General features: G+C 38.4%; 1 protein-coding gene across 14 annotated transcripts in view; it reads right to left on the minus strand.

Annotated features, from left to right (window-relative positions):
- The window catches only part of LOC121323262 (dedicator of cytokinesis protein 10-like), an 83,893-nt gene that overhangs the window by 44,136 nt on the left and 24,234 nt on the right, over positions 1-15,523 (minus strand). For 11 of the 14 annotated variants that reach the window (XM_041264227.1, XM_041264223.1, XM_041264231.1 and 8 more), the window contains exons 2-3: positions 2,590-2,709; positions 1,171-1,260 (exon numbers count right to left, since the gene is read on the minus strand). In XM_041264227.1, coding sequence (XP_041120161.1) covers positions 1,171-1,260; positions 2,590-2,709 — 210 coding nt within the window. Of the gene's footprint in view, positions 1-1,170; positions 1,261-2,589; positions 2,710-5,811; positions 5,979-15,523 lie in introns of those variants that run through there. The other 3 variants (XM_041264230.1, XM_041264222.1, XM_041264221.1) reach the window with 1 other exon arrangement.

Below are 15,523 nucleotides of genomic sequence, written 5' to 3' on the forward strand. Positions count from 1 at the left end.
CACTTGACATAATCAGATTATGGATCCACTATAGCCCCATTTAAATACAATGGCACTGCCACTCAGTTTCAATCAGAATAGGCACACTGCACCACCCAGCCCTTTAATCAATTAATTTTGCGCTTCCAACTGCCTCCAACTCCCCCCCCCACCCATTAACGAGTGACAAATAAATAGTGATGCTAATTAGAGCCTAGAAGTATCACAGTAGCCCAGTAGCAATGCTGGTGGCTGAATTAAAACACATTATTACTGTTATGTATTTGTGATTCCAGGCATGTCCTGTGTAAGCCATAGCCACTCTACCAACTGCACAGCCCCTTATTGTAATGTGCGTGTCACTTGGCTTGTGGTAAACTAGAACACATGGGGGGTTTAATAGCTTCTGAAAAGTGCATGCATTACATACTTGAAGTAATGGTTTTTCTAGTCATTTTAGAATAGAAACTGGCTGGCGTGTAATCTTTTATTTTATTTTTTTTGAGGGGGATGAGGTCTGTATGATGGATCATAATTTCACAGAAATATAATCTGCAGCTAACAATGACAAATGGCATGCTAACTGCTTCTGGAAAACGCAAGCTTTGCAAGTAAAGGACAACCCCAAGCTTTAGTGTTCGAATCCATAGCAAGATTTAACTGTATAATTTTCAAACCATATATCAAAACTCAAATTGGGCCGTGGCCCCAATCTACCAGCATATATACACAGCAGTTCTGTTCTGGTATAAACTCTGTTACTCGTCCAGATATAGTCAGTACTGCAGAACATTACCATTTGGGAGTTATTTTAATATGTAGTTTTAACATGGGCTTCAGAAAGTGTTATCCTCACAGCCAATCAAGGTTATTTGGTCATTGTCCTACAGCACATTTTAGAATCTTAAAACTCCATTTAAATGGCAACATTCATTTCAAAACAATCCAGACCAAATATATATATATAAAAAAAAAAAAAAAAAAAAAAAAAAAAAACAATAGACAAGCACTTCCAGTAAATACATGTATATCCTCCACAGCGGTTATTACCTGTAGATAATTGTTCCTGTCTTTAATAAACTGCCCTCAGTTTGACCAGGGACATCTAACTGACACTCTGGTCAATTGTTTAGTAGTTAATGAGTGCTGCGTCAGTTACAAGTGCTTAAGTAGTCCAGTCATGATGCTCACCTCTTTGACCAGGAGACTTTCAGCCTGCATTTCTGCATCTTCTGGGACAGTGGAGTACAAGGTCTGCGTCTCCCAAGAAATCGTGGCTGTCTACAAAACACAAGCCGCTTGATTTATTCATCTGTATTCATTTAATCTGGCTGAATCTACTTTGTGAAAGCTGTATTTAAATAAGCACAGCTGCAGCTTATTCCAAGAAAAATCCAGCGCTTTCCGGTATTAATGCCAAATGTTTCAGAAAATGCTCCTCAAAGCTGATGTTTTGAAGAAAGGTGGGGAAGCATATCAGTGTGGCACAGGTTTCAGTGTACATTGCTTTAGTGCACTACTAATATGCTTCCCCACCCAGCCTCAGAAAATCAGTTCTTAGAAACATTTTTACTCGAATATAAAGCAGGGTAAATAATGCCTTAAGAAGAAATAACAATAGAGTATCATAGAGAACATGACAATATGCGAGTAAACAGGTAAGAAAGAAAGAAAAAGACAATTCAGAAGGTAGACAGTGGCCCTTTAAATACTAATCTCATGTCAGTCATCTTGACAATACATTGGTTCGTACAGTTTCCAACGTGTGAAATCACTGTCAGTTTTACTGTTTGCTGGTGTTAAATGTTTGTTTCTCTATAGTATGGTAATTGCTATTTTCACTCTCTTCCTCAGTTCAACTTTGAGCTTCCCTTTTAGACTCTTACTTGAGCATGTTCAGTGGAACTCATAAAACCGCTTCCTCTTGCGAACACTTGGCTTGAGTAATGAAATGAGGTCAGAGACACCACTGCAGTGCTGCACGTTTTAATTACATTTGTTTTTATAAAGCAGATAATGGACCTATCACTGGATTTGGTACATTTCTAAAAGTAAATATCGTTTTCTGTTATTTGACAAATATGTAATTATACTAAAATAAACTTTCTTTGACAGACATTTCAAATTCTTTCTCAATGTCTTCGCCGAGTGAAATGAGTATTGGGTCTCAGTTCTCTGTGGGGTGAAGACAACACAAAATCTCACCACTGAAGGCAATGTAGCATCTCAGGCTGCAGGGAATGGTTGTGTAATAACACTGTAATAACTACGTAGTTACCACAATTCCCATTCTTACATGGTAACTACTATATCTTTTTATGGGTGGGATGAATAAACATTTTTATCTGATGTAATTACATGGTGACACCATGGCATATGCTAGTTTTATGTACTGGAATTGCACATCTATTCCACACTAGGGTGTTATCTACAGTAGTAATAACCATGTCGATGCAAGGTTAACTATGCTCCTTAATCAAAAGTGCTAAAGACATTTAGATAGACTTCTGGTCAAAACATTTGCCAAAGAGGATTCTTTTATCATTACTGCATATTCTACCGAACAGTGTTTTACAGGATTTAATTTGATAAAGAGCTTACAATACTAACCGAGAAATCCTCATCAGGGAACACTATGAGATCCTTCAAGGGGTCATCTTTAAGTTCACCGTCAAGCTCTGAGATAACAGCCTCATAATCCAGAGGGTCTATTAGTTTTGGTTTCTCTTGCTGTAGAAAGAAAGAAAACACACAATCAATGTTTCTCTTCTCATCTCTTATCTGTAATAAACATACGTGACGCTTATGCTACTATTTGTTATTGGCACTCTTGTGGTCTAATATGAAAAGAAAAAAAACATCTTACAAAGTTGGTTCTGACTGTGTTTGAAAAGAATACAGGAAATGCAAAGAAGTCAAGGCAGCCATCAGAAAATAGACCCATACTTGCAATTCTTAAAGTAGTAGGTCCAATGATTTGATTTGGAAAATATTTTGCACAAATTCACAGTTAGTTACAAACTTGGTTCCTATTTATTATTGAGGGGATCTGTTAAACAGAAATAGGTCATGCCTTCCATCTAGGCTGCAGACACAAAAAAAAAACAAGATTCCAGTTTACAGTGGTGGGGTCCTGTTACTTTACTGCCCTCTTAAGTTTGTGTTTCTGGGACTGTGAGGGACAAGAAGGTCAAGTGAGATCGCAATGATACACATAATGTGTTTCCATTGTGGCCATTGCTGCTTTCTTCTATGGTTTCTTCAGGGTAGTATTATTATAATAGATTCTACTCAGTGGAATTTATTTATGTAAGGCTGGTTTCAAACCAGCTTGAAAACACACTGTATAATGATACCAAAACAAGGTGTTTACTGATGCATACAAGTAAAGCTGCTTCATAAACCATATTGCATGTCACATTTATGAGAACCGAGTCTTTGAACCCCAATTTCACTTTCATTTACAGGAAGTTAACCTCTGAGGGAAAATAACTTAAAATACAGAAGGATTCCCCATAATTACTGGAAAGTCTCTATTAAGAGTGTGGTTATGATTTCATATGCTGTACTTATGCGTCACCTGGGGATCCTGATTAAAGCAAAGAGACATGTTGACTGCACAAGGGCTCTCCTTAAATAATGTGAATATTTACAAACCAAGGGAAGAGCTATTGACTTATAATGAGTGGAAACGACCATGACAAGAAGCTAAGGCAGCAAATGCCCCTTTGCAATTGCCAGGTCTTTAGTTAGGAATCCCATTTGGCTCCATTACACCTTAATCAACCCCATAACCCCCACCCCTAGCTTTATATACACTGCAATTCTTTCTTTATCATACGAAAGCAGGGTTTAATCAGGACCAATAGTAACTTGCATTAAGAAGGTGTTGGTCGGGTTGCTAAAAGTAGAAAAAATTGTAACAGCAAACAGTCTTAAAAGAGTCCGGCTTTTAATAAAGTATTAAAAGAGACATCTCAGCAGTATGTTGGTGAGGAAGTGACAGTGTAAACTTAAGATTGCTTATGGCAGCAATATGGGATCATAAGGGATCTGACTCAGTAAAGAAAGCATATCAGCCTTCCCCATTAATGTAGCTGGTGAAGACAGAGTTAATGGGAATGAAGGAATTCAGCCCAGACCAGATCAAACTGTCCGCAAGGCTGCCGAGAGAAACTTTAATGAAGGACATATGCACATTTTTTAGTGGATGCCTACAGACATAGTAGCAGGGAAGCACCAGTGCCCTGTGCCAACCTTAGAAATGCAAGAGAACCATACTGAAGCAGGGATGGAAAGACGAACCCCATTGCAGAGTAGCCACCATTTCACTACACACTTGGATATCATTGCTCTTATGTAGGATGCTGCTGTCCTTATAGTACCTTATAGAAACCACAGTATGAGTGTGCAACACCAGTTACTGTTATTACAGTTCTTGTGCTGTTTTGTTATTTGGTACTTTTTAAAATCAGATATCAGCATAGATGCACAATAATTAAAATGTCATCCTTGGTGAACCTTTGGGGAACTGTAGAGGTCACAGACTGTGATGTGTCTACAAAGTTCATAGCACAGTTCAAACTTTAATAGCTTACAGTATTTTCATCATTCATTAAACTATGCCTAACCCAGGCGATATTCACCTACGGTATACAGCTATATAGCCAGTGTTCAATCTCACCATCCAAAAGCAATGAGCACTGGTAGTTAAAAACAGAACCGAGAACAGCAACAGGACAGGATATTATTCAGACAACACCAGAAGCACACTGACATACTGACAAAGCTGTGAGAAAAATCAGATAAATATCAACAGCACAACAGGAATTTTTTTTTTTTTGCGTGTTTTAGCTGTACATGTATAACTGTCTGCTATACAATTCACTACTGTCACTTAACCTTGTACATGTCTATTAGAACTTATCTGAAGGGCATCCCAGGTGAAGATATTCTTGATGAATGAATATGCCAAGGTGTATGTGTGTGTGTGTGTGTGTGTGTGTGTGTGTGTGTGTGTGTGTGTGTGTGTGTGTGTGTGTGTGTGTGTAAAAGAGTCAAGGTGAATACATTCCTGTTGTTTTCTCATTAAGGTAGTGAGACAGGGTTAAAAGCTCTAGGTCAGATGTAAAACCTGCTCCTACTGTACTGCTCTTCCTTCCAGCTTTGCTGAAAGAGGGGCCATTTTAATTTGACTGTTGACCCGATTAAGCACCTTTGCAGTGTTTTACATCATCAGTAACAGGGAGTATGGAACGGTACAAGTACCCTTTCACTATAAGAAATCAAAACCAAGCTAAAGCAATTACCTGAGTCCAATATTTTCAAAACATTCCCTCACAGTTTGTCTCTATTATGGCAACATTGGATTTCCTATATTCTCTATTTTTTGTTTACTCAGTACTGAAATCTACCGTACATCATATTCAGATGCGACCTAAGATTTAATGTCAGTTAATACCAACTTCATTCAACAAAAAACCTAATTATATAGGAGTGTACTGCCTTAAACATAATAAAAGCATAGACAGTGTAGCAAAATAATCAATTATGATATGCACAACAACATCACACATAAAACACACAGGGCAAACTGAATTAAATAACATTTACCATATTAATAACCAGTATGCACAACCTGCCTTTGCTAACAAAACTAACTGCAGAACATGAAAACCCTGCTAGCGTAGTTGATCACTTGTACCTGTCGTCTAAAACCTGAGTGTCTGGACCAGTCACCTGGTCTAATGCTTGTGTTAGTTATCAATGTTGTTATCATAAGAACACATTAAAATCAGGTAGAGCACACACAGTAAATTCTAAAATACCTACACAGCTTAGTCTGCTAAAGTCCCCCCGTGCTCTCTTAGTCTTTCTTTTCCTCCGGAAATCAACACTGGGGTCCCGTTTAAAAACTTTAGCTCTAAAACTCATCCTTGAATGTGGAGCAGCAATGCAGTGTGCACACGCAAACTTTACAACGAGAAGGAGAACTTCAGTTTAACTCGGAAACCCACACTGCTCTGGGAGGGGGAAGTACTCAAGTCTTTGTCACAGTCAGGTCAAAGTGAGCTCAACAAAGAGGAATAGAAAACCAGCGCTCAGACCATTGCTTCCTGCAGCAGCGCTATTTACTGCTGGCAGAGAAACCTTGTGGATAAAGAATGAACCATTATAGAAACTTGGACAAAGCAATCATTTCAAACAGAACAGACTGTGGCAAAGTGCCCCGCCCCTGTGTGTATTTTGTGTTGTATGTTGTGTGTTAATGTTGGTGTATAGTCACTGGTACACGGGGTATAAACGGGTCTGTGTAACATGAGTGTTTAAAATGTATATTTGTATTTAGGCACGAGGATTGCACAGCACTTCACGTGCAAGCAAAATGTAATAATATGTGAGTACAGGGAACTGCACTTTATAAATTCACGTGCAGTTGTACCGCGACTCCAATTGAATGATTGATTAGCAATCGAGTCTCGGTACAGCTGCATAAAAGCAGCATGCTTTCACTCACTCGGGGTTGTGTGTTCGGTGAGTGGAGAATGGAATTGGTGACGGAGGTAACGATAAGAATAGTTAAAGTATCAGCTCATCGTGTTTGTCTGTGTAGTTCGTTTTTTGTTTGTCGCTTTGTTTAGGCTGCCAATGCCGTGTCCTGTTATTTTGTCCTGTTTTATTTTATAATAATAAACCATGCAGCAGCGCATCCATTTATCATTTCATCTCACAGTACTGTGTGTTTCTTCTAGTCTGATGTCCCCACTACAGCCGTCTTTGTCACACAGACTTACTCAGGAAATCTGACAGGGTAGCAATTTACATGAAGTGCCTCTAATAATGTGTATTTTCTGATACTATATTGTGCAAAAAAGATTCACACATTAAGTACATTGTAACTATCATATCATTGTAGGTACACATGTATTTACTAAGTAACTACTATGTAAATACATGATAACTTCATGTAAAGTGTTACCTTTGATACATATACAAGGTGCCTCTGCTGTGAGTGGCACTGGTGAATGTTTTGTCCCTGTGTAAAGCATGTGCCTGCATTTCTATCTGTACTTATTCTTTATTATTTTATAAATATTACACCTGCGACTTTCACTCTCTGTGGCACCCTCACATCCTCTCTCCATGCAAACAAAGAACAGCCACCATGTTTGATTTGGATTACAATAAGTAACTGTTCTAAATGAGAAGATTTCGTTTTTACGTCATTTTCACTCCGCAACTTTGCACTTCTGTGTTTATTTATTTTTTTATTTTTTTATTTTTTTATTGAACCGGTATGAGTAAAATGACTGGCCTCATCCTCTTTGTGCTGCACAGCAGTACGCTTTTAAAACAAGGCCGCTTTAAGCATGCAGCTGTTCCAGTTCTAATATTTATGACTTAACTAAGTGCAGGAGTGCAGTTACAGTATGCAACTTTATTTATTTTTTATATTCAGTGTTTGTTTGGCACACATAGGTCTAGTGTTGTAATGCAACAACACAACAACATCTGTATTAACACTTCTTAAAATTACCCCTCTAGCCCTGTGTGTCTATAGAGACTTTACTGAATTATCCTGTATAGAAAAGATCAGCTGTCTACTATGAGCAGTCACTATAAGGTTTAACTGTGTTCTGAGTTTTCCTTCAGGTAGATTATTTGTGCATATGTACAGAAACCTGCACATGCTCGCACTTAAAGATATCTTGGTAACCCTTTAAAATAATGGTTGAAAATTCATAATGAATTCCAGCAGAAGACCACAGGAATAACACCTGAATATCTTCTGCACTTCCTCTGTCCAGAAGCAATTCATTTTGAATTCAGCCCTGTTCATTCATTATGATTTAGAAACATTTAGGTTCCCCTTTCCTCTCCACCCATTCCAAATGAATTCAGTTTATTCGTCACTAATTCATACCCATTTACTAATTCCTCGGGGGATTGAGAGAAGTGTTAATTCATTCATGAATGCATGCCTTATACATGTGATCAACATCATTTGCTACAAAGGAACATGGAATGCATACAGGTAATTAAATCCACATGAATTAAGGGATGGGGGGGTTATCGATATCTCTTTCATGCAATTAATTTGCCATTCAAAGCTAATCACCAATCTTTCAAAATGAAGACTGCAAGGTGCTCTGTAAACAACACAGGCTGCTGCTCTGCAGACAGACAGGGAGTCCTGCACATATCTCATGTGGCATTCTAATTGCAAACTTCCTGTACAATCATTACTCACAAAAGAATGGCCGCACTGCAGCATAGCTAAGATATTTAATATAGCAGCAAGTGAATGTGGTAAACACTACTCTATAGAAAAAAATCTGCACATTTTGTACTTTTGTATTCAAAGCAAGGGAAGCCACAACATTGTTTCACTGTTAGATCACGATGAAGGCTGCTGTAGAGTGACCAAGCCTGTTACTAACGGAAACTTTGTTCTTTTTTTCTATCTGAAATTGTGGTTATGTGAGGCTCACTATTGAAATACAATGAACTCTCCACGAAGTGGAACCCACAACTACGAATCACGAGGACTGCATGCACATAAGGTTAGATTTGAAAATGGCTTGCACCAGGGGTGTTAAACCTGATTTTACGTGAGGTTGTTTTATAATTTGATACTGTACTTATTTTCTTATGTGACAGGGTAACTGTCCTTGGAATTAGTTTTTACCTGGCTCATATACAGGTTTGTTTTTTGTATAGGGACACTCAAATCCTACTGTCTAAATGCACATAATTGTCCCAGCTACATCAAATAACACTAATTGTAATGTGTGTAATTTGCAATATGTTCGTATAAATATCCTTGTAAATAGCTCTGTAGCAGGGGGAGATCTATGCTGACTCTGTTGGTGTGTTCACAGTACTGCAGGAACAGGGCGGCAGTCTTCCAACAACTGCCTGTGAGTCATGGCAGTGACATGGGGAGGTGGGAAAGTGGGTGTGTGGACTTTCCCCCACTCTGAATGGTTGAGAGGTGAGTCTTGGGAGATTGCTAGCCCTATAAAAAAATGCTCTGCTGTTTCCTCAGGTCTGCCCTTTAAACGCGCCAAGAGTGCGGAAGCGCTGGTCCACGACCGAGAACTAGTCGGGAGAAACCGAAACTGAGTGTGTCAAAGCGAGACAGTGAGAGCGGGGAACCCTTGGGCAGACCCCGGAGTATTGTAACAGAGCAGGCTAGTTAGCCGGCAGTGTAGGACGGTGATCCGGGTCGCACGGGTAGCGGCGACTGGGATATAGCTGTCAAGTGCAGCACCTTTTCTTTGTAGTGTGTTACTGTTTTATTTTCCCTGTTTCTTTGTGCCTTCTGTTTTGAATTATTGTTTCGAAGCATCTGCAAGGGAGCCGGTATTGTGTACCATCGCTTGGTATGCCCGTGGTTCTGTTTACCATCGTTGGTAAATCAGACCACGGACCCACAGCGTCATCTGCGGGCTAAAAGAAAAATAGCACCCCGAAATAAAACTGGGCACCTGTGCGGTGTTGCCAAATCCACCTGTCTGTCTCCTGTGTCAGTGAATTACCCACCACCCTTCCACCAGCTCACTATCCTTTTTGTAGTGAGGTAGGCAGAACTGAACACAATATTCTACATGAGGTCTTATTAATGCATTGTAAAGTTTTAACATTACTTCCCTTGATTTAAATTCAACACTTTTCATTGGATATTTTGTTGGTCTTTGTTTATAACTTTCCCATATTGCCTAGATGAAGACACTTCAGATTCAACATAAACTCCTAGATCATTTTCATAGATTCCTTCTTCAATTTCAGTATCTCCCACATGGTATTTATAATGGACATTTTCATTGCCTGTGTTCACTAACTTACACTTTTCTATATTAAATGTCATTTGCCATGTGTCTACCCAGTTCTGAATGCTGTCTAGATCATTTTGAATGACCTTTGCTGCTGCAATGGTGTTTGCCATTCCTCCTATTTTTGCGTCATCTGCAAAAATAGAATCTAAGTCATAAATGTAGATTAGAATTGCAGAGGACCCTGTGGTACTCCGCTGGTTAATCGCTCCATTTTGAGGTTTCTCCTCTAATCAGTACTTTCTGTTTTCTACATGTTAACCACTCCCTAATCCATGTGCATGCATTTCATTGACTCTCTATTGCGTTCAGTTTGAAAATTAATCTTTTATGCAGGACTTTGTTAAAAGCTTTCTGGAAATCTAAATAAACCATGTGATACACTTTGCAATTATCCATTGTCCTCAAATAAATCAATAAATAAATCTGTTATGCCTATCTTATTATTATTATTATTATTATTATTATTATTATTATTATTATTATTATTATTATTATTATTATTACTATTGCTGCTGCTAGTTACAGCATTGGGTTCATTCTGAAAGACTTCCTGGCAATGGTTACAAAAACATAAACAGCAATTGAGATGATTGATTTGCATTAGCTTTAGCTGTCAGAATTCAAGAGCCTTGCTAATGGTTTCAATCTGTACAGCATTCCGAGGGTTTGACAACCAAGTGGATACAATTCTTAAACTACAATCTGAAGGGAGGATAATTCAAGCATTGGTTAAAGAGCTTAATCACATTTGTGATATTGCTCCAATTTTCACATTGTTGGTTATTTCAAAACCCCTCACAGCCCAAACAGATCTACTCAACAACGTGTATGTTTAACACTGTCTGGTGTTAGGCTATGAGTGAGAGAGTCGCACCTAATCCATTTCACTGATGGAAGCTCATTCTCTCAGCCAGTGTACCATTCAAGCGGAGAGTTTACTTCTGTTCAAAGAGATGCTTTCAGAGCTCAGAACAGCAGCAGGCTTTCAAAACCGCTGACATTGTTCAAACTGTATAGAGTAGTGTAGTGCAGCAACTACATGCAATGTGCACAGCTGCAGAAAATCCCAGGCCTGCTACAGTATACATAATGCATTTCACAGGACTGAACTGGGTATTGCAATAATTGAGCAGTTTCTTGAATTGAACCTATCTTTCATTCCCATTGCTTACTGTCCCCTTACATGCTTGACTCATGTTTGAGACATCTCTCACAGCACAGCTAAACCACAATGTAACCTAGCAACCGAGGCATGCCTTCCAGTTTATCTGCTCTTCTCAGGGACTGTGGTTTTATTTCCTTTATATTCAAGTCAGGTGTGTTTCAAGAGAAAAGTGGCACCAATCCACAATGACTGAAGAGACAAGTAAAATATAGAAAAGTAAGGAAAAGCTTCCATCGAGGAGTGGTTGAGTGAAAATAGGCCAGTAACTGCATCAAAACTACAATATATGTTTAACATATTTACCACAATATGGGGGGAGGGGGTACTGCAGTGATGTAGTTCCCATAGAGGCCAAAGTGACTATTAACCATTTAACCACAGAGACCTCTGTGTGTGTGCGTGTGCATGTGCATGTGTGAGTGGCAGGGTAGCTAAACCACAAGAAGCTATCACATTTCCAATGTGTCAATTTCCAAAAGCCCCTTGAATATATTGACTTGTTGTGGTGACACATGGCGACTCTAAAATAAAATGCCATACAATAGAGTGAGTTTCAAACTGTAAAAATAACTCCACATATCCCCTCTTAATCACGGATACTTCTCAGACATTCCTTATCGATGGCAGTTCAAGTTGCTTTCCAGTGTCCATTTCTTTGTTGCCAGGGATGCTTTGCTATTATACTCAAATGACTCTGTGTGAAAAGTCGCTGTCGTCAAAAAACATTCTCTTCTGTTTCCATTTCAGTGTTTGCCATGAAGTGCTCGCTTGCTGCCTAAAAGTATGATTTTGTGAGAAAAAAATCACTCAAGTGCTGTATTTAATCTTTTGATATACGGCATCACTAATGGTCCCTGTAGTGTGGAGAGCCTAAATATACTAATCGTTGTGATCCATGTAATTACATCTTCATTTTAGGTGGTTTGGTATCCTTTTTAATTGTGTAAAATTTAACCGGTTTTCCATAGGGTGTAAATACTGTACATGAGCTTCCTGTTTAAAGTCTGTAGATTAGCTAAACTGGATGAATCCCTTCAAAATTGGTCAAACCCTGTTCCCATGGAAGAGCGGTGGAACCACTTATTCACTTACACAGAGAAAGACTATAACTGTACCTTATTCTGTAATTGTTTTTTCCATGTGTTCTCCTTGTATGTTTTTACTGCCCTTTGGAGTCCGAATCTTCCTCCTGTCTGACTGCGGCTGTCTTTTTTTTTTTTTTTTTTATAACTCATTCCTGGTAAAACACATTCCAGATGGGTTAGATAAGTGTATGGGTATGTTTTGGGGTTTGAGGAGATTTATCGAATGTCTTGATATTTCTGAGCCTGTGTAAAATGTAGAATAATAATAACCATTACTGTGCTCTATTAATGGCTGTAATTGATTGAGCCAAACATTTGTTTAAATGCTCATTTCCTAACCTCCAGTCATAACTTTACAAATGGGTTTCTTACAACCCTCTCAAGTGTTAAGCACACATCAAACCATGACAGACAGGAGGAGACACATTCCTAATATTAAAACCTCTGTGAAGCCACTGACACAGAGGAAGTGAATCACATGCTTGCCATAACCACTGACTACAGATTTAGTAAATTGTAAAATAGATTAATCTGAAATTCATGTTCAGTGAAGAAACATAATATGTATTATCTGTTCTGGGCACTGCATAAATTATTTAGGTACAGTTAAAGACTTCAAGCATCCCCACTTTAAATAAAAGCACAATATTGACACTACCCTACTAATTAAACGCCATTAAGAATCCTGTTGAAAAGCTTTAATTGAGCTGTTTTGATTCCACAATAATGCATTAGGGCATCAAGTTATATTTAATCTGAAAGGGATGATGATCATTATTCGACATTCCTGTATACATTTACAGATGTACTTGTAATGGTGACAGTTTAATACGGGCTTCACCATCATAATTTGTTTGGAGTAGGAATGTTTTTACAGCACCGGGCAATCCCTCTGGAGTGTATATGAACCATAACTCTGTGGTTATCTCGGGATTATCCATACATTTCGGTGGTTGATGAAATTCAGGGGATCCCCCAGTAGGTTCAAATGCTTAGTTACTCTGCTAGGCTTTCATTCTGATTGAGAGCTTGTGATGTTTTAGAAACATTTCAGAAGAGTATTGCCGGTGACAGAGGGCTGTTTGGAAAACTGAGGTCTACTGTAAATGAAACATTACAACTAGCAATACTAACTAATATTAGTGAATGATTTAAAAGCCATGAGAAACAGAAGCAATCCCTTAAATATACAGTATACCATGGTAAAAGCAGAGCAAAGTGGTGTAGAACACATTGAAAGCATGGCCAATAATAGATACGCGTGGTAAATCATTGTAACAAGCATGGCTAACCATTGCAAAACCCAGTGACTGGAGACTATCAAGTAAACACGAACAAATCAGGAGAAACTGACAACTTCTACAGTACAGTATATAAGGGTTGCCCTGTGTTAAGAGTGATAAAAGGCATTGTGTTGCACTTCCACTAGGTTGTAATTGTGAGCAACTTTACATACTGATAGCACTGAATATCATGCCTCAGACATATAATATTTTGATACATGATATTGAGGCAAGCAAAACGTTTCAGGTTTGCTCTTGGGAATACTTAGCCTGTCCTTCCTAATATTCCATCAGTACCGGCTATTCAAGTGGCACAACACAAAAAAAAAAAAAAATTCTTAAATGATCAGTAATTAAAAAGGTCAATGCTTTCCTAACATCACTTTTTAATAATCCAGTTTTTGAACATGGCATTCTAATAAGAGCAATCTGGCATGACAACATGGACAGCACTAACAGTGAAGGTTTTCACCCTGAATGCTTTTCAGGACATAGCAGAGTGATATACAGCAGTGACCCTCACTCAGGCTACAAATTGAAAATTCTGCACCACACAGCATGCATGTAAAACAGATTCGATCACAATACAAACACTCTTTGTTTTCTTTGGGCCCTTCTTCAGTTTATATATTTGAGTCATGAATTTGATCTTCCACTTTTCTACTGTGCTGTTTTGTTCAATTATCTAATTACACCATGGTCCTAATGGCTCTCTAATTACTGTACTTACCCTAGCCTGACACAGATGCTAAACCGCGAGTCGAGTGGTGTTCCCAGCCTGCATACAGTTTACAGCTGGGTGGGACGGTGACCAGGTGCGGACTGCTTTCGTTATGTTTAACATACCTTTGTCAACGGAAAGTGTGTTTGAAAACAAACAGCGGAGGTACTTATAAGCTTGTGATGCCATGGTAACCACATGCACTCCAGCATGCACCAGCATGTAAGTGCAGTGTCACCATGCATGTCTGATCCTCTTCCAGTCCACATCTTTTTTGGTCTAATCGTCTTAAGCGACTGTTTAATCCCACCCTATTATCTTCACTCAATTAGTCATTCATTCTCTTTTCAATTTCAGGACAGCCCTCATTCGCTTGGCAAACTGTTTGTTTGCTTTTGAAATCATTACCCTTGCAATCCCATTAACAATGCAATCCACTGTGGGGAAATGAACCCTGTTTCATCATTTCAAATGACAGCAATTGATGCATTGCTATTTCTTTTAGTTTTTTCTTTAATTTGGTATTTGTAAATCACATGCTCATGAATGCTGGCTATGACTATGGGGAGGGAAAACTAGAAGAGAATTAAATGAGTGTGGGAAACTGGTGTTAGATTCTGGGGTAGATTTGTGATGTCCACTGAGGACACAGCTTTACAAAATTATACTCTGTAATATCACTACAGTAAGTGGCTTTACTAATGCTGAATTTCTGAACACAACACCTTTTTAAAAATGCATTACAATGCTATATTACAAAATGGTTACTGGCCATACTATAGATATTCTGCTGTAATACTGCAAACTTTCTATTAAATAAACACTGTTGTATTAATCGTACAGATTATTTTTCTAAGATTAAGCACTCTGGGAAGGAACAACACTTTTGCAATCCACTATGCCATCTTCAATTAATGCTTCACCTTTTTGCAGTCTTCCTAAAATCTTCATTACAGAACTTGCAGATACACAACAGAGGGAATGATAGCTGTCAAGCAATCTAACACCTACTACACGTCCCTACACCTATTCCTCTCAATCAGCGCCTTGTCAATTACCTGTCAGGGTATTAAACAACAGCATATGCAAGACCTGTATGTGAGAAACATACACAACACAAGTTCATAAATGTATTGCATAAATAAAGAATGTAATGCCATGAAAACTATGAGAGTCTGTCAGGCAGGCTGTCTTTGTTGAATCCCCAAGCATAATTAATACATTAGAAAGCTGGAACAGGCTCCAAGTAAAACTTTGCTACTGTCAAACCTAAACACCATATCTACAGAAGAAACATCACTCAATCCCAACACATCCGTCATTTAAAATCACTTCCATTTTGAAACCATTTTTAGATAAGGAGGGCCGCTTGTGGTCGAAACATGATTTTTTTTTTTTTACTTTTTAACCTCCATAATTAATGAATAGAGAATACAAAACAAAGAGATGAA

Source organism: Polyodon spathula, chromosome 11 (assembly GCF_017654505.1).
Source record: "Polyodon spathula isolate WHYD16114869_AA chromosome 11, ASM1765450v1, whole genome shotgun sequence".
Taxonomy (NCBI): domain Eukaryota; kingdom Metazoa; phylum Chordata; class Actinopteri; order Acipenseriformes; family Polyodontidae; genus Polyodon; species Polyodon spathula.